The 19,736-nt window shown below is 39.2% G+C and overlaps 1 protein-coding gene across 1 annotated transcript; it reads right to left on the bottom strand.

Moving 5' to 3' along the window:
* Window positions 1-12,434: 12,434 nt before the first annotated feature.
* LOC139743844 (histamine H1 receptor-like) lies at window positions 12,435-14,492 on the bottom strand. Its single transcript, XM_071654301.1, has one exon. It carries the CDS (start codon window positions 14,490-14,492, stop codon window positions 12,435-12,437), a length of 2,058 nt encoding a protein of 685 aa, XP_071510402.1.
* Between the last annotated feature and the right edge of the window lie 5,244 nt (window positions 14,493-19,736).

The following is a 19,736-nucleotide window of genomic DNA, read 5'->3' as shown; positions in this document are numbered from 1 at the left end:
TTGACATTCTAGAGTCCAACAACTGCCGTCGTAGCTATGTTTTTCGCTTTAGAAATTAAGGGGGAGGCGCACCGGGCTCAACTGCTGGATGCGAGCAAGTGAAGCGAGCGAGCTTGAAAATTTTGACATTTTACAGTCCAAAAGCTGCCGTTTGTAGCCATATTTTTTCCCTTTTATTCATATATATACATATTTTTTTTTGTTTATTCCTTTATTTTTATTATTGTTTTTTTTTTTTTTTTTTGGGGGGGGGGCTTTTTTTTTTTGGGGGGGGGCAAAAATGCGTTTTGCCCCCCCCCCCCACTTTTTGGATTGGGGGGGGGGGGGGCGGCCCCCCCCCCCCCCCCCCCCCCCCTCCCCCACTTCCGGCGCCTATGTCTCCTGATGACTCTTGAAGAGATGCAGTCTGACCCAAGACGCCCCCAAAGTCACCAGTGAGCACATCTGTTATCTCTAGAACACTTGATGATGTGTTGCTCACAGTATAATGCTCAAAGACGCACCAGACCCACGCATTTCTCCGAATTGAGATGATACCGAGTTCCAGTTATGTGCTTTACTTTGGGTTTCATTCTTTTTAATCATGTTAACTGGGAAAGTGGTAAAATCGGCTCTCCAGGAGGGTATAGTTTTTCACAACATACAGCTCTGATTAATGATTTTGTGTACAAAAATAATATTTCAGGATTAGATTTTGCTTTACATGTTATATCATTGCTTGAAATCTAATTAAATTTAATGGACAAACAGGCAAAATATGGTTATGTATTACATTATTCATTTTAACATTATTTATAATTATTGAATTAATATTTACCATTTAATTCTAATTTGTTTACTATTAATTAATATCTGCCTTCAAATTGCTCAGAAAGATGGCGGCATCATCAAAGGCGCAAATGCACCTGTGATATTCTCTGATGAGGCCATAAAATGCTGACAGTTTTTGGAATAATCTAGCCAGTTGGAAACCCCAGCTCCTGAACCGTTATGGTTTCTGTATATACACGTATATAGGTTTTCTCATCCATTTTCGCACTTTTGTCATTCAGTTTCAAAGATTTATTATTCAATTTCGTTTTGAGAAGCACGTGGAACGCAAATTCCTAACTTCAATTTCGTCAATATTGTCATTGTAATTCGTATTTCGTCAAGCATTTTCGTGGACATAGCATTCAGAATCGTCAATTGTCATTCAAATTCATCCCTCCCGCTGACGGATCGCAGAATGTGAGGATCAAATTCGTTTTTGTTCACACAATTTCATGAATTTTCATTCAAATTAGTCAAATGTTGTCGATTCTTTATTTTGATGGTGAACCAACTTTAAGCCGACAATTTTACTTTCTCTCGTTAATTGTATCTTTACACATTATTCCCTAACCACTTGCTTAGACAATACACACGAAAAACATGACTGCCAACCAAAATTGATTGAAGGATAAACGACAGTCAAAAGTCATAACCCAGGACAGTATGTCAGTGTCACATTTTGAACTTTAACCCGTAATGTTTAGGTTTTCGCATCATAATGCATGAAACAAACTTTAAATTTTATACCCTAGAAAGCAGGAAACATAATTATGTTATCCATTCTTTGACATTAAACAGGCTACAATTCTACACTTAAATTTTGTCTTTAATAATGTTTGCCTAGATATCGTTTGTCAGTGTTTTCGTTTGCGAGACGGTACGTCTGTTTGTATCAGTGTGTACTTGGATTGCTTGTGTGTGTGTCTGTATCTGTGGTTCTGTGTGTGTGTGTGGGGGGGGGGCACTTGTGTGTATGTTAACTCCTGAATGTAGAATGTGAACGGTTGCTGAAAAAAAGATACATGAATGACTGGAAAATCACACCGGATAGAGATATGAGACGAATATGAATGAAAATTCAACGAAAATGATTGACAAAAGACGAAATCGATCCTGCTGTTTTTAGTGCTGCGAGTGAGACTGACGAATTTGAACTGTAAATGACGAAAATGTATGCCAAATGACTAAATTGAATGGACTTTATTTGAAAACGAACGACGAAAGACGAATTTGAAAGTAAGATTGGCCTATTCCCAACATCCTGCGACGAAATTGAAGTAAAAATTTGTGAAATTGAATTTAAAAAGTTTGAAATTGAATGAAACAAGTTTGAAAATGAATGGGAAAACCTATATTAAAAGTTGAAGAGATTGTGCAAATCATCGCGAGAAAATACATTATGTAAGCTCATCCACAGAGATAAACGACAAAAGCGCATATAATTTCAATATAAGGGAAAGCTCATCACATTTTACTACCGAGTACCCAAAATAAGGAGGAGGCAATTAGCACATACAGTTGCTATTCTCCTCTTTGGGGCCATCTGGTAGATATGGTAGATAAGCAAGAAGAGTAGAAGAAGAAAGAGATCAAGATGATAGGTGATTAAATAATTGAGTGGTCGTCGATATACTGTCAGCGCAGCTAGGAGCTCGGACAAGAAGCTCTCTGTTGTGTAAGATGAATGTAGCAATTTGAACTCAACACGCACCATTGCTTGCTGAGCCTTTTCAGTATTCATAAATTCAGGGAGAAGTGAAATGCTCCATTTCTAGGCCAGGGTTAAGCACCTCTGAAGACAAAACAGACATGAATAATCAAAGATAAGGTGGCATCAGCTGGTAGAGGGTGTATTCACGCTTTTCAGAGCTGAGTGGCTACGATGAACGTAGCCATCATTTTAAAGACACGATTGTTTGGAGTGCTATTACATTGTATTAAGAATTCATGAATACATTGGCGAACGAAATGCTCGCCTTCTGAGCCAAAGCCAAAAGTCGTCGATTCGAGGACAAAGCCACATGGAGTGAATATAGTTCAAAAAATTTCATAGAGTCAAAATTTTGAGGTTTTTGTATAATCGAAGCAGTTTAAGTTTTTGGGAACGAAATAAGATATGACCAGATAAGATAGTGATTGCTAACAGACGTGAAACCGAAAAAGAACAAAGAAACAAACAAGCAAACAGGAGAATAAATATAAATATACATTTGGTTGGGTGTTTTTTTTCGACGGTAATATCACTTAACTGTGAGCAAGAGTCGGCCATCGACGCTGTTCATTGATCATCATCGGATGCGGCCGCACATTCTCAAGCGAGAAAGTTGGGATATGCGAAGAACATTTTGTAATGCAAGAATGAATATATAATATAAAGGGAGAGAGGAGAGAGTGAGAAAATTGTGCAATCGTTCAAAGCACCGGACAATAGATGTTTGAGGCAACCGTGCGAATTTTTCAGTTTCTTTAGCTTCAGCATGTTCTGTTAGGTCCATGGTTTCAGTGAATCCACAGTAAGAGGGGATTGATGATTGGCATTAACCTATCATACATCCTCATTAGATTGCATGAAACTTTACTTTAGTATCTTCATATCTAATTAAGTTTGTCTTACTACTTTGGCCAAGAATGAGAAATAGGGCATTTAGGTGAGCGTTTCTAGCTCAATGCACGTCTGTGTGACTCGGTGTGGATGTTTATTCGTGAAAGGCAGCCAGTGAAGGGAAGTGCAAGTTACCGCGGGGGAGAGCTGGAATTCCCCCTTTCTTCCGTAACACGGTTACCTAATTCATCGCCCACGGCAAATCCGTTGCGTAACCATGAGTTAAAGAAAATGCTATACTTTAACATTTAGCGAAATAGCTCTCTGGGCAATTGCTTGGGGAAACTTAATTCCTATGTGCCTCTCAGCTGCCAATCTGACTTTGTCTGTACTGACCTAGATACCTACTATCTTAACCTACTTAGCTAAGTTTGACTGGTAATGTAGTTAACCTGAACTCCGGGTGATGCACTTTCTAAACAGTGAGATATCAACATTGATCCCACTTACTGGAGTCCCCTCTGGTTTGACTGAGAAGAGCCTTTTTCATCCTCCCTCCTTAGTGTCTGATGGACCGGACTCCGCGACTCGTGGCCAACGCGCTGACATCCTTGCTCCCAGCAACCTGAGCAAGCTAAGATCCACAACCTCCCTGTAGGTTGATACCGTTGCCATGGTCACTGCAAGTGGAAATACATGGTAGGATGTTGTTTGAAGGACACGGTGTTCCATTTTCTGCCGCGTGTTCTCTGGCACACTTTCATAACATCCTGACATATCTCCCCGATACTTCTCCGTATAGGATTTTGTTTCTCTGTCATTTTCTTTATGAAAAAAAGTGAAAATCTTTTCTTCATGAATGACAGATGCGCACATAGTACTGAAGTAAATCATTTTCTTTTAGAAAAGATTTTCGTGTGTTTCGTATCCTACAATTTTTTCTAACCTCAAATTATGCGTTTCCATATATAGTGTTTGCCATTTTTAATGAGAACCAAACTACAAATCGATCGATAACAGACACTAACAATTGTTGAGTAATCGAAACAAGCAAAACTAGGAACGCTGAAAAGTGTTGTCGTCCTAAAACAGGAACACATGCAGATCTAGCTAACTCATGAACTATAGGCCCACACAGTGTAAAAGTCAGTTTTCCCACATGTCGATGACATTGAATACCATTACTAAGATCTTTTTTTTTTTCTATCATAACACGCAGTTAATCATCTTTTCACTTAAAATAGTTAGTGTACAGAGTAGAAGTTTGTCCTTGATGGAGGAAGAAGTAAATGACTAGAGGAAATTAATTTTTACTTGGTATGATTTATTTGATTTGATTTATTTATTTTCTGTACGGCATCACATTACAATTCCTCGTTTTGTGAATTTGTGAATGTATCCTTATTACATCGGCACATGACAGAAACTCTGCCGCTTTTCCTCCCTGTTAATACCCTTTGCATGCAAGCTCCCTAGACACCGCTCATTCATGTAATCCAATGCCAATGATGCGAAGTTGCCATGTTAAAAACGTGAGAAAAGAATGTATGCATAATGTTCTGCTTCCTCTGTTCGTTAATTTGTCCTCTCTCTAGCGCCCTCTCCCTTTCACTCTTTCCTCCCCCCTCTCTCTCTCTCTCTGTCTCTTTTCTCTCTACCCCCCTTTCTTAAAGACATAATTTACCATTTTGCAGATGAAAAACAACCCAGCTTTAGCGCATCAAAATAATTCTAACGCATTGTTTGTAAAATGCGAGTTAGGGATAGAAACAACCAATGTAAAAGTTTTAATCGTTGTGATCCATGTTAAGTATTGTTAAACATACAAAATGTGAGCAATAGATAATATTTTTTTCTAGACTAAACCGTCTATAGTTACGGTTTAGTAAGAAAAAAAATGATATCTCCTTTTATTCTAGGCTTTATTGCATTTTTTTTTACATGGAAAGATGTTTTGTGATATAACTGACCTACACTATGCATCAAATGTGATAACTCAAACATTTTTTAAATCACTGCTCCCAGTGGCAAACGGTACCTTTAATGTGGACACCCGCCGAAAGTTCCCGTTTGTCGAACCTGGTCTTCGCGGCTGCTATGGCGTCCTGAGCTCGCCTTTCGGAACGTGTCGGGAGGTTACAACAAATCGGCACGAACGCTCGTCTTGAGTTTCACCCTTCAGCCAAACGATCGGCATCGCCAGAGCCCACAGTCAGAAAACGGCAAATATTTGCATCTCTTCGGTGACTACCCGTGCCGATGGTCCTCATGATCATTATCATAATCATCTAAGTCACCACAATCTGTTCCCATTTGGTATATTGTTGAATAAAAGACAAGACTAAAAAAAACAAACAAATAAAACAAAAACAAAAACAAAAAAACGCCGAAAATTGGATATGTCATGCGTTGCTGTATGAGTTTTCGAGCTCTGATGTAGACAAACACTCAATTTCACAACAGTTTTTACAGCAACTTGGCTCACAAAGTATAATCACTTATTTTGTTCCATGTAATGGATGTTATCAATGACACTGCAGAACGCACACAGAGTATAAGCCTGTTACGACTTTTATAAAAGTCTCTGAATAGGTTTTCGTGATTGCAGAATTCTATCTTTAAGAAGAAATCTAGAAGAATTGAATGACCCGGCATTTCTTTAAGGTCAAAATAATGAAAGAATCGCCACAATTTATTTGGCAACTTGATTGGAAATGATATCATGTATCTACCCTTTTTGTAAGTGTATTTGTGGCGGTATTGACAACTACATTTTCATGTTGCATTCTTTGAATTCTAGGCCACGAATGTCATAATGTGAATGAAAAGGCGATGTAGATAGACATTGCATTAGAGAGATAGATATAGTCATCGTTATAGTAAAATAGGAAAAATGAGTCGGTAGTAGTAAACAACTGACTGTTTGTTCATATTGCATGCACTGGATTTCAGTGACCGGTATATGTAAAGTAAGTCCTTCCTTACGATGAATAAGCCCCGAACCGCTTTTGGTCAAAAACTATGAAAATCCATCGAGAACTATTATTCTCATAGACAACTTGTCCACGAACAGGCGAACTGTTCTTGACGAATTACTTCACTGCTCACAAATACTGCTCACAAATAAGAATTACATCCTACTCCCACCAAGCTGTTTAATTGTCATGAAAATAGCATGATTGTGTGACAGTATTGGGACTTTTCGGAACATTATCGTTAAGATAAGAGATCTCTCTCCAAACAATTTTGAGAGAGAGACAAGGACGAATAAAGCATTAGCCCGAGGGCGGTGCCAACGCTTGAGAATCACTTTATGCGGCCATGCGTCTTCGTCTCGGGCCTCTGTGATGAGCAGACGGGCGAGAAGAAGCTATCTGTTTACATGTGGAATAAAATTAATGTGCGTCAACGCCCTCAGGACTCAAATGGAAGCTCTGGCATTTAGCTTCATTAAGTGGATGTTGCTTATCGGTGTGCGAGAAGTGTCGGGGGAGCTTCTTTCTGTGAAGCGATGATGCTGTTTGAAATATAAGAGCGTTCAAGAACAATAAATTGTGAATAGCACACCAAATCTTTGCTTTTCGTTATAACAGCAGGGAGGTGGGAAGACAGTCATTCGAAGTTAGTCCCAGATCTAGCTTTTCGCACGGACAAAAACGCAGAAAACGACTTGCCCACGTCAACCGCCCAAAATGCCTTAGTTTCTAGCGAGGAACTTGTCGAGGGTAAAGTGCCAGGCTTTTCGCAATTTGAAACCATTGGTGCGTTCACACGATGTGTATACGTACGTGTTTTGTATATATATATATATATATCACGATGCAAGTGTTCCTGGTGTATCCATGTAACCAAGGAAGTAAGCCTACTTGGCGAGCCAAGTTCCTTCTTGATGTAACAAAATTTGAAAGGCTGAAGGATGAGATGCACATTTTGACATAGGCATACATGTATAAAGGTATCGAGAGTTCTGTAGGCCAAGGAGGTATTCATTGTAAACTTCCTTGATTTGTCACGGAGGTATTTCATTCCACAGTTAGGCTGCTGCTATACATGCACATCGTATCGTTGTTTAAATCTTATGATACAAAGATTGTAAATGTCTTTGCGGTCTTCGAAAAGTACTGGAAGAACTAGAAGTACATTCCTTCTGATAAGTCCTGCGGAGTTTGATCTTGCAATGAGTGTAGAATGAGTGTTAAATAGTTCTCATAGTTTAACATGCTATTTGTGGAACCCGACCTGTATCTCTACTATGAGTGCTTACTGTGTAATTGGTTCTACTTGCTCGACTTTATCTTTGGGTTTTTTTTTGTCCCCTTCTATAACTGTGCTTAATTCTTTTTTCCTCTATTACTTCTTCCTCTTATAAATTATAATGTTTCGCAGTGGTAGTGCAAGAAGCTGCGTCAATATGGACTGTCTGTGTCGCACGCAGTTATATCATTGTTCACTGAATGTAGTGTGAATCAATGCAAAATATCAAAGTGTCATCAAAGAATTCGTTACCATTGTTTACCATTGCTAGCAGTGATTTCAAAAACGTTTAAGTTATCACATTTGATGTATATGTGTAGGGCAGTAATGTCTCACAAAACATCCTGCCATATAAAAATTTCGCAATAAAGGCTAGAATGTAAGGAGATATCATTATTTTTCTCAATAAACCATAACTGCAGATGGTTTATTCTAGAAACAATTTCATTATGACTATTATTCTCATATTGCATATCAACAATGTTTAACATTGATTATACTGATTAGCGTTTTATATAAATCTTTATCTCAATCTGAAGTATATGATGATCTATGTATGTATGTACGTAGGTATGTATGTATGTATGTATATATAGAAAGATAGATAGATCGATAGATAAATAAATAGATACAGTTGAAGATATAGATATAAACGTGTTCATTATTGGCTCCAAAAAGACATTAAAAGACAAACTTGTAATGCATTTCTGTCCAATAAAAGATCTCATTTGACTCAAATTTTCGGCGTCCCACGAAGACTCTTGAACAAGAGGTGGGACTCCACAAATTTGAGTCAAATAAACCTACACACTATTGACCAAAAATGCGTTACCAGTTAGTTTTTCAATATGCTATGTTGAGATATAGATGTTTACTTAAATGTGTGTTGTGTGTGTCTGTAGGTGTGCGAACGCTAACTGTCTTGGGTTATCGTTGATAAAGTCTCCGCTGTAAGTCACAAGCTACACATAACTGTAGCTTTCAGGCACGATAAATTCGCGCCCTGAAGTTAGAACATTCTATATACGTAATTATCACTACCACTTTCCGAATTCTCGGTATGCACAGCGCATGCGTAGCGAATTTTATTTCATTTAGTTTATGAAAATTTGCTTCGCAAAATCACACTGTACACCCACCCGTTGCAAATTACCATTTGCTCGTTCTTCAGCATTATGTAAAATACCAAAGTCCAATCTATCAATTGCGCTATAAATATCACCATTTCGTAGTATGTTTAAGTATTATTTGCCTTTTCTTTTTACACAAATGATCCCCCACAGGAGAACAAACTGGAATGACAAACGATAGACAAGAGCATGAAGCGAGTTAGAAAAAAAAATCGATCAATCATTGATTGTTAAAGGTCTACTGCTGACCGAAATCGTGGAATTTCAATCAAACACACACAGGACATAATCATTCGTATAAAACATTATTTCTGCCTTTTTTATTTTCTCTCATATGTGATAAGCATGCCGTTTCATTGATAGAGACAATACTTCATCCATTATCTTATACAATAAATATTCACATTAAGCATCGATACAATCGCCGTTAATGTATAAAGGAAAACAAAATAGACTTACAAACAATGTAGTGCAACACACTATTCGAACCACCGAAATACAATGTTTCAAATAATTAGCTACATGTTTCCTGGATTCCAATATTGGTAGAAAAACACACAATCACAATCACACGCTCACACACACACTGGCACACACACACTCGCACACAAACAAAAGAAACACCAGCCGGAAGCGTGCTGTGGCGTGGGATACCAAATTTTCGAGTCGAAGCTCGCATATTGCGGAACAGTGGAACTCCGCAGAAGAAATGTTAGAAGTAGAAATCGTCTTGAACTGTGTTAACTTTCCCATTTCCTTAATTACGTGCAAATTCATACGAGTACATTTCACTGCAGAATGCATTGAAGTGGGGAATATTTGTTCATCTGTATTTCTCTGGTGGACCACATCTGCGACATTCCTGGATGTTAACGTTCGAAAACCTTATCAGGATGCTTAATACGTTGCAAAAATTAATCCTTTACCTATTCTTTATTTTGATTTGACACTTTAAAATACCTTAATTCATCTTATCTTAGTGGAACTACTGTTGCTTCAGTGTCTCATTTTTATATGAGTATAAAAAAGTACACTCGTCAATCCATAAGTGTTTCAAAATCGAATCGTGTGATTTTTCTGCATCATTGCGGTGGATTTCTTTAGCTCACAAATTCTCGTAATGTAATGAAGATATTTACTATGTTGTGTTGTCAAAGTTCAGTATAACAAGATGGTGTCGAAGGCTACAGATGACAGTCCATTTCAAGATTGGTCTTTGTTTTTAAGGTTGTGTCTGAGATCATTCTCTGTGTGTCGTCATAGTCTGTTATGTAAGGTCCCTTTCAATTCTTTCGAATTTTACCATATAGTCAGATGCTCTACGCAAAGTTATGAAAAAAGTAAGAGTAAATGTGAAGGTATATCAGGAATACACTCTAGGTTAGCTGGTGATCGGGACATTCGTCAAAAACCACTGAGTCGACAATGTGCTCATTTGGCTGGTACGTCAACTTGCGGGTTGATTGAGCAAAGCTAGTCCAAAGTCAGTCACTTGCTAAATCAGTGACATATTGGAAGAAATCATTCGTAGGTTGTAAGAGCCACCTGTGGTTGGTCTTCTCCAAGTCAGTAGTAAATTGTATAAAAGGTAGTCACATAGTCCTCCAGGTAATTCGGGTGATGTTCGTTACTTCCAAATTTCCGTTTATCCGAAAATTGAATAAGGTTCGTTGTTACGACGGTTCGTTATTCTGAAGGTTCGTTTATCCAAAAATAAAATACGATTTGTTATTCCAAGATTCTTTAATCTGAAAATGAATTGATGATTGCGTATGCTATACAATCGAACCTTCGGAATTATGAAGCTTGTTTCGTTTTCGAATTGACGAACTTTCTGAATATGACCCTTTTTTTGTAATTTTTGGATTAACGAACATTCGGAATAACTAACTGTAACCGGTGATTCGAGTCCGTTATGTCTGACCAATTAGTTAGAAGAACCCACTCGGTGGTACCAGTCAGTCAAGTTCAAAGTGTGCGTCATAACTCACTGAGTTAGTCGTTGGTCCGTCAACCATTCAATCCATGTGTAATATGTTTGGTAAGTCAGCGAGTCATCGATAAAGAAAGTTCATAGTCGCTTTTCACACCTGTTTGTCACGTATGTCCCGTATTTCAGAAAAGGTATGTCTTAGAAGGAGTTTTTTTTTTTTTTTTTTGGGGGGGGGGGGGTAAGGGAGGGTCATTTGTTTAGGATTTATTGTCCAGTCGATACCAGCAATATCTATTAAATGGACAAGAGATGCTGCATGGCTTGTGTGTCTCCAACTGTTTTCAACTTGAAAAGTCTTGACAGTGTCAACTAATTAAGATTACTCATTTTCTCCACTCGCATGGGGACGTTATAGCATTACTTTCTAGTTTGACTCTTTCAAGACCGATATCAACTGTGCTAAAAATTCATTACATCTGAAAGCAGTGGTCCTTGTCGGGGTCAGGCAAGACTTTTGTTGGTAGTCTAAAGTGTATTTTCTGCCTCCAATTTCAGTTTGAAACGTTAATTTCGTGACTCGTTATCTTTTTTTTTCTTTCCAAAGAAACGGTACCCTCATACATTTTCTTTTAGTCAACGTCACAGAGTATGATTCACTTTTCCTGATTAGTCGTTTAACTCCGCTAATCTTCTTCAAGAAATCGTCACAAACTATCGGTCCGGTCGTGTTGGCAACAGAAAGCTTATATTGGGCAAGGTTTGCAATTGAGACGTGTGGTCATCAAGAAAATCTGTTTGTAGGGGAAGCAATGTCGGCAGCCAGTGCGATATCACGCATAGGTCTTGTGAAACGTAGCCAATCAATCGTATTGACTCCATGCAATTATCAGTCTCAAATTCTTAGCAGATAGAGAACGCAAGTTTTCAGCAGAATTAAATCCATAAGCATGGTAATCCGAATTGAGAATAGCATATATGAAACTTAGCCTGGAAATTCATTTTAAAAGATGTTGCAAATCATTAGTTTGATCATCACTTTAGGCCTATGATGAATTACCGATTGTCATCGAAGTTGTTATTTTCTCTTTTTTTCCATGATACATTCAGTCTTTGTGTAATGGTGAAACACCCTGTCAACCTGCTGGATGGAACAAGAAGCTTGGACTACGATATCTGGCAGGTTTCTGGGGAGTTGATGCATGGGATATCTGGCCCCCTGTAAAATGGACTTAGCAACACAGTAGATGGATAATACCCGTGAAGATTGAACCCAAAAAATTGTGATGCTAGAATTGGTAATGATGTTATAAGCACGTAATTGCCGCTTAATTTTCTGTTTTGAGTCTGAAAATTATTGCAGCTGGATTCAATTATGTCGAAGAAAAGTAAAATATGCTGTAATGAGTAAGTATTGAATTGTCGCATTGTCCACAATTATGATATCTTTACACCATCCACGTTTTATATTCAAACCGAGCAAATTGCTATTAACTTGTGATTTCGAGGTAAACACATAATAGTAAGCAACACCAATAACCTAAAAAACAAATCAGCAAACAAAAAAAAAAAAGAAAGAAAAAAAAATTAACCACAACATAAGTAAATCAGAAGAAATAGAAATACAGGCATTGGTATGGTCAAAAGTGGTGAACTCATACACTACATTTGGGCACTTATTGAATAGAATCTGACAACTAGGAAAAAAAAGAGGAAACGAAGAGAAACAGACACGAAAACGAAGTAATACCCAGACTCAAGTATATCATTTGCATCTTGATCTCCTGTATGAAGTTCTACCCTGCGGTTTTGTCTTTGACGATGAGCAGCATGATGAGACGCTGAAGATCTTTTTGAAAGCTTTCCGAAAATTACTGTTACATAGGGGGTAAATGAAAGGGTTCATTGTGGAGTTCACGTAACCCAGCCATATGAGGGCGCTGTGTACGTTGGGATTGATGCAGTGAGGACAGTAGGCGGTGACCATGAACGAGATGAAATACGGCAGCCAGCATGTGACGAAGCAACTGACAATGATGCCGAGCTGTTTGGCGGCTTTGCGCTCCTTGTTCAGAGAGAAGCGGCGTATTCGATCACGCAGGAATTCACTGGTCTTTCCGCGGCGAATGCTAAATCGTGCGAACGAAAATTTGCCTGTTAGTCCTCCGTTTCTATGTGGCTCCACTCTCAACCTATCGCGACTTGGGGATGCGTTCTCGGGACTGGTGCCGTCATGCGGAAGCAAATGGGTGGGGCTGGAGCTTTCCTTTTGATATTTCACACCTCTGTACTTGGAACTACTTGCCTTTCGCTCATCATATGAATTTCGTCTTAACGGTTCTAGCTCCTCCTTCGACGCAACCGCATCGACAGTAAAAGATATCCTTCTCTTTGTTGTGCCATTTGCGTTGGGTCGGTCGGGGCACAGGAATGAATTACTGGGCCGAAGTATCGACTTCGAGTCGTTATTTCCAATATTTCCATTTATCTCCTGCATTTGAATAAGTTCACCTTCCAGTTCAAGCTCACACGCAGCATTGGAATTACAAACAGATGGCTCTCTTATCATTGGAACATTTGCTTCCACTTTGTGTTCGTGCTTGTCTTCTGGCAAAATTCGTTTGACTTGTTTAATCGCTAGCGCGTCACTATCTACCACTTTCTTTTTTGAAGTCCTCTTGCAGGATAAATTGGCACCGCCGGCTATGGTGGGTCCAACTATTCCGGCTAGTCCCATGGTCGCCAGGGTTAGATGTGAAATATTTTTCAGCTGTGTGTCGACCTCACCTTTGCGGATGCGTCTGGCAATGTTCTGAGGACACGACTCGCTCTGATCAGCGTACTCCTGTGAGGTATCCTTGCTGGTGCTCAGCGAGTCAAAATCTGGTATCCAAGACGCGTTGTGTTCTTCCTCCTCTCCCTCCACCTCTTCATTAGACGGAGTGTTGTTCGGACACACATCCACTGGAACGGGAAGAGGTATCATGTTTGCGGTGTTGCGGATCGAATATTGTTTTTTACCAGACGACTTTTGACCGACGCACATCTTAGAGCGGCACTTGATCTCGTAGTATATCTTGCCGTATATGAACAACATGGCCGTCAATGGAATGTAGAAATTGAGTATTGCTGTGAGGACCTTAAACACGACGTTTGCATGGAACTCAGTGTCGCATACTGCATCAGGGACAACTCTTTGTCCGCCCCGCTCAAAAGCGTGCCATCCTACAACGGGAATGACCCAGGTGGTGGAGAAGAGCCACGCCATGCTGATCATTACCATGGCTCGCCGGGTAGTTCTCTTCTTCATGTACTTCAACGGCGAGCTGATGGACCAGTAACGATCCAGACTGAGAATACAGAGATTGAAGATGGAAGCAGTGCATGAAACGTAATCGATGGTCAGCCATGACTGACACAAAGCAAGCCCGAGAAGCCACTTGCCTTCTACAAAGTAGATAATACTAAGTGGCATAACGAAGAGCCCAATAAGGAGGTCGGCTACGGCAAGACTGAGGATAAAGTAGTTACTGACTGTCTGCAGTCGTCGTTCAGTGCGCACGGCCAGAATCACCAAAGCATTTCCGATAGTCGTCACTAGACTCACGCAAGACATGGCTGCAGCAATGGGTATGACCAACTCCAAAGGTCGCTCAGTCTCGCTAGGTGTCAATGTGCTCTCGTTGAAATTGGTGTCGTTCATGGAATACCCGGAAAAGCCACTGAAATCATCCTCGGTAAAGAGCCACTGGGAGTTGCTGGCCTGTTCGACTTCAAGGTAAGTCTCGCCTAGTTTAGACCCGACGCCTAGACCCGACGCCATTGTGGACAGAAGAGCACTCCTCGGATCTAATCAACTTTTACTGTAGTCCTGCAGGAGCATACCACGGATCTATGATATGTCACATCTTAGGAAGTTTGTAATACTTCGCACGACATGCCTCAACATGGCTTAAACAGACGACACACGATGAGTTGGACTTTGAGCCTCGCGAAGACTGTGATGCCATCCATTTGTCTTGGAAGAAGAGTCGAGATTCGTTCGGTGGGGTTGATGCAATTATCTGTATGGAAAAACAAAAAGAAAGACATAATATTAAGTCGAAGTTGTTACTTGTGTACACTTCAAGAAAGCACACATCATTGGGATTATGATATCCGTAGACTTAACAGATGACAAAGACGGCAGATGCTTTCATAACATGATATTATTATATTATGTGATTCTTTCATTTTCTTTTATTTACGGTCAAAAAAATGTAGACAATGATACACATCCTCCAGATCCTCCTCCTCAGTACTACCAGTGCTTTGCTTTGAAATCCTCCATTATTATTGCCTAAACTTGCCTGGTAGCAGTTCTTAACCTTGCCAATGAGGACGTAGATTTTAAACCATCCTGTCTGTGAAAATACACAAAGGGGAGTCATCGAACCTGGGATATATATACATATATATATATCCTTGTAACTAAAAACTGCCGAAAAAAACATGCGACATGCATTGAGACACCGACAAACTGGGTCACCCTGGAGTGTGCCCGAAGCCTGTGGACGATCAGAGATATGAGTTTAATCCCGCTCCTGGAATCAGACTGGTGGAAAACACATGGCAACAATGGGGGCGTGGGGCTGCATGCATCGTGTATTCCCATCGCCCGGGCAATATCAACACCCTCCGGAGCCCTTTCTTACGTCATACTGCCGAATGCTAACAGATGAAGCAGATTGAAATGGTTTCACCAGCTTGATTGTGATCAGCCATAGATATCATCTGGCGGTCAATAAAGGTTGATATGAAAGTATGGCGGTATGATTGTGATCCTGTCACTCTGGTACTATACTTTGATAACTATTCAACGTATCAGAAACCTGACAAATCTCGCGTTTTATTCATGGTTGTATTGACCCAAACACTTGTTTCAAACACAAATCCTGATCATGTAGATTGCCTTTTTAAGTAATCAAGCGTATGGCAATACTAAAACAATATCCAATGTGATAATGATTACGCTTTAATGATATAACTATTATTTCAGTAATCTATAATCTAAAAGGCATATCGATAGTCCAGCATGTGAGAAAAGGAAAGTCGCGGACGTATTAGCCGTTAGACTTGGAGGTACCATTTCAAGGATTCTGATTATTGCAGTGAACGGAGAAGACAAATCATGAAAATCGACAGTACGAATGGAAGTAAAGGCGAATTTGTCAATACATTATGTATTATGGAAAGTGTGAGTTCAATACCGAGTATCAACTAGCCACCCCTTTGGTGACCTGCTAGGATAAGTTCAAGAAGATGAGACCGTGTGTGTGTGTGTGTGTACTAGGATGATAGTGTGTGAATGAAGGCCATGCTCTACTCTATGTAATCGAAAAACTCTTCAGCCGTGGTGCCACACGATATACGTGGGTTTTAATCAACGGAATTGCGATATCAGCTGAAAAGTTGAAAACCTACATGCCTGACCAGAGGCACAGTTATTCATTATTTTTCTTCCTCTTTTCAGATCAGTATACTTTTCTCACTGTCAGTCAGGTATCCAAATGACAGGCGTTTGCCCAGGTGAATAACACCTCCACACTTTTGGTATTCTATCTACCTCGCCATAAGGAAGGAAAGAGTCTATATCTAGCGAGGGGAAGCATCGGCGAGAAAACTATCGCTGCCAGTGGCGAAATCCGTACCAACGTGAATACGAGACTCCTCTCTCTGGGCATACAGGAGTGGAGAAAACGGAAAACAAGCATTCACCTCCGCATGCTCTTTCAAAAACAAACACAATCTCGGGACCGAGTGCTCGGCGGAGTTCAGCGATTACGGACGGGAAACGAAGACAAATGCTGGATTAGGAGAAAGATGGGAGCGCGTAACGAGACGGCAGAACTTCAGTTATTGTACCCGACTGCTTGCTTCTGGGAGCATAATAATGGACAAATCCGCTAAATTTTTGACATCGATCAAATTCTCGTTCGTGAGATCATGTTGTTGTTGTTGTTTCAATATATCTCCTGTTTAGTTTGGTATCAAGTGGATTTTTGTAAGTAGGCGCTCAATGTGAAGAGTTGTCTTCGAGCTACTTTCGAGCGATTGTCAACTATGTATATTTCCCTTGGTAGCACATGATACCACATCATCTTATCATCACCTTGGTCTGCAGGCCAATTTGTAAATGAAGCATCCGATAGAGTTATCATTCGATAATAAGTAATTTGACAATTCTTCATCAAATTATGACTACCGTGATTACAATGAGAAAAATACGAACGTAGGACACAGCAGCATTTATTAACAGTGTAGCCTCCAGAAGGAATGGTACAAATACAACTGCAATATATATATATATATATATATATATATATATATATTGAGACTCGTTCTTTTTATATATATATATATATATATATATATATATATATATATATGTATATTGAGACTCGTTCTTTTTATAATTATATATATATATAAGAGGGAAAGGTCACAGAAGGAGACTTTCCAGGTATCATCTCTTTTTAAGTTCTTATGTGCACCCCCTCCTCTATAAGCATTCAGACGAGCACTCAGATCGCGCTAGTTACCATCTGTGACTTTAAACGACCATTGCAATAACCAGACATTGCCAGAAATCCAGAAACCTTCACCATATCACACTTTATATTTTTGATCAGTGCACTTGTACTACGTTCATATTATTATTCAATATCTTATTGAAGTCATAATTCATCAAGATGTCTTTATGTCTATACGGTCACGTACCTTTTGTCTTTAACAAAAATGAGCCGACAACTCCGTGCCAAAGTTTAAATGGTATAGAATATATCAGTGTAATGTGGAATGTACAGCAAACATGATTACCTGTTTCCTGCCTAATTGTGCTGATCATTGTGCTGATGAAATGAAAATGACACCGGCAAACAAACTGACTCAGATGCTGTGTTCTCTACTGAATTCCCGGTACAGACATATAACGCGGTATTGTATAACGTGTGGGCCTACTACATAAAACACCATGCTTGAGTGTTACACTCCCTTCAGGGTATACAGAAAGAAACAAAGGAGACGATCATTCAGAGAAGACACAACGTGAAAATTCACACAGTGTGTGCGTAATTGGCGGGGAAAAAAGCATATAAATATGATCCAAATATACTGTAGAGGCATATAGACGAAACGATATCACTTTTTTTCCTTGTGGAAGACATCACCCGCATAGTAGACGACAACGAATAACATTGTGGTTACGTTCAAATGGTGTGGCGAATTCATAACAATGAGTTGTAGGATATGATCAGCTGCTGATCAAGGCATTGGTCAAAGCAATGGACACGTGACTATTACACCGGGTCTCGTACATGAACCAGTAAGATTGGCTATGATCGATTAACCCCTGTGTTTTGTGGTTGTGCTTAGATATCACTAGACACAACCGAATAGTCTACTGTTCATTCAACGACAGTGTGAGGGAACAAAACACAGAAGTGAAATGAGTCCAGCTATGATCAACAATCAAAATCCTGGCCACGCGCAAGCAAAGGAACTCGGTATTGCATTTGAGTTTCACAACTCTAGTATGTCATACATATCAGTTCCAGTGTTACCTCGCAATAAAGTATGAAAGTTACAGAACTTCAATCTGGACGAAAGGTTTTATTTTTTTTTTACTATCCCCACCAAAGGAAGAAATTAAAGGACAAGTCCACCTTCATAGACATGTGGGTTGAGTGAATGCAGCAATATTAGTAGAACACATCAGTGAGAGTTTGATGAAAATCGGACAATCCGTTCAGAAGTTATGAATTTTTGAAGTTTCTGCTCAGTCATGGCTGGATGAAAAGACTACTATAGCTTGTGATGTCACATGTGTACAACGAGATAAAGAAAGAATAAAGAAAATTCAACATATTTCCATTTTTCTCGCATAACAAAAGGACACTCGGCTTCTCTCTTTCAGCAGGCAGGGGGAATAATATTACCCTTAACATTATTACGTCAGTAACAAGTCGAAGAAATGTGCACTTTATTCAAAAAGTAAAGTTTTGTGAAATTCTCTTTTTATTTTCCTTATATAGTTATACGCATGTGACATCATACACTGTAGTAGTCTTCTCATCCAGCAGTGACTGCGCAGATACTTCAAAAATTCATAACTTTTGAACGGATTGTCCGATTTTCCTCAAACTTTCACTGATGTGTTCTACTAATATTGTTGCATTCTCTCAATCCTTAGGAAGGTGGACTTGTCATTTAAATGCATTACCGCCTCATTTTTCTCTTTAAAAATCCGGGGGACACCGTGGAGTGGGAAGGCTGGCCCGACTCGGAAATATTTTGATTCGAGAATTCCCGAAACGAATTGTGTAACAGCTTATTACCGATCTCAGGGTAAGTACACACACAGCCGAAGAATCTCGACTGGAGTCGACCGTTACCGATGAACGTACGCTTGGATGAAAATATTCGCTGACACTAGGTGCTCCTTTATATTCGTGGTTTTTGAATATACCCCGGTGTGCAGTGAATGAATCAGGCCACCCCTGAATCCCCACGCTACCGGGACTTTTAAAGGGGAAATCCACCCCAAAAATAAATAAACTTCGAAAGAAAGAGAAAAATAATTCCTACAAAGTGTCTATGTATATATGACCAAAATATGAGTAAGATATTAGATTATGAAATCTCACATTTTTTCGGAAAATATTTCTTGATCAGTCCTTATGAACATTTAGATGAGCGAGTGGATGATGTCATACCCTCAAAATTTCCATGAATGTTATACAATTATGATATTCGGAAAAATTGTTATTTTTAGCTAATACAAGTAAAAGCATGTTCTCATACCAAGATATATCAAAGTTAACATTTTTCTGTTTTATTTTGGGTGGTTTTAAGACAATTTTATATCTAAACAGCTAAAATATGAAATTTTGTCATTTTTGTATATGAAATGAATAACAAATTGTGAGAGCATGACATCGTCAACTTGCTCATTTGAACATTCATAAGGACTGGTCAAGAAACAATGTTTTCCGAAAAAAAAAATCAAAATGTCATATCTTCCTTATTT

The sequence above is a fragment of the Diadema antillarum genome, unplaced genomic scaffold, assembly GCF_040938485.1.
Source record: "Diadema antillarum isolate AM-2024a unplaced genomic scaffold, OU_Dant_1.0 seq00001116_RagTag, whole genome shotgun sequence".
Classification (NCBI taxonomy): Eukaryota; Metazoa; Echinodermata; class Echinoidea; order Diadematoida; family Diadematidae; genus Diadema; species Diadema antillarum.
Note: the sequence above shows the minus strand (reverse complement) of the source record. Positions and strands in the feature narration are given on the sequence as shown.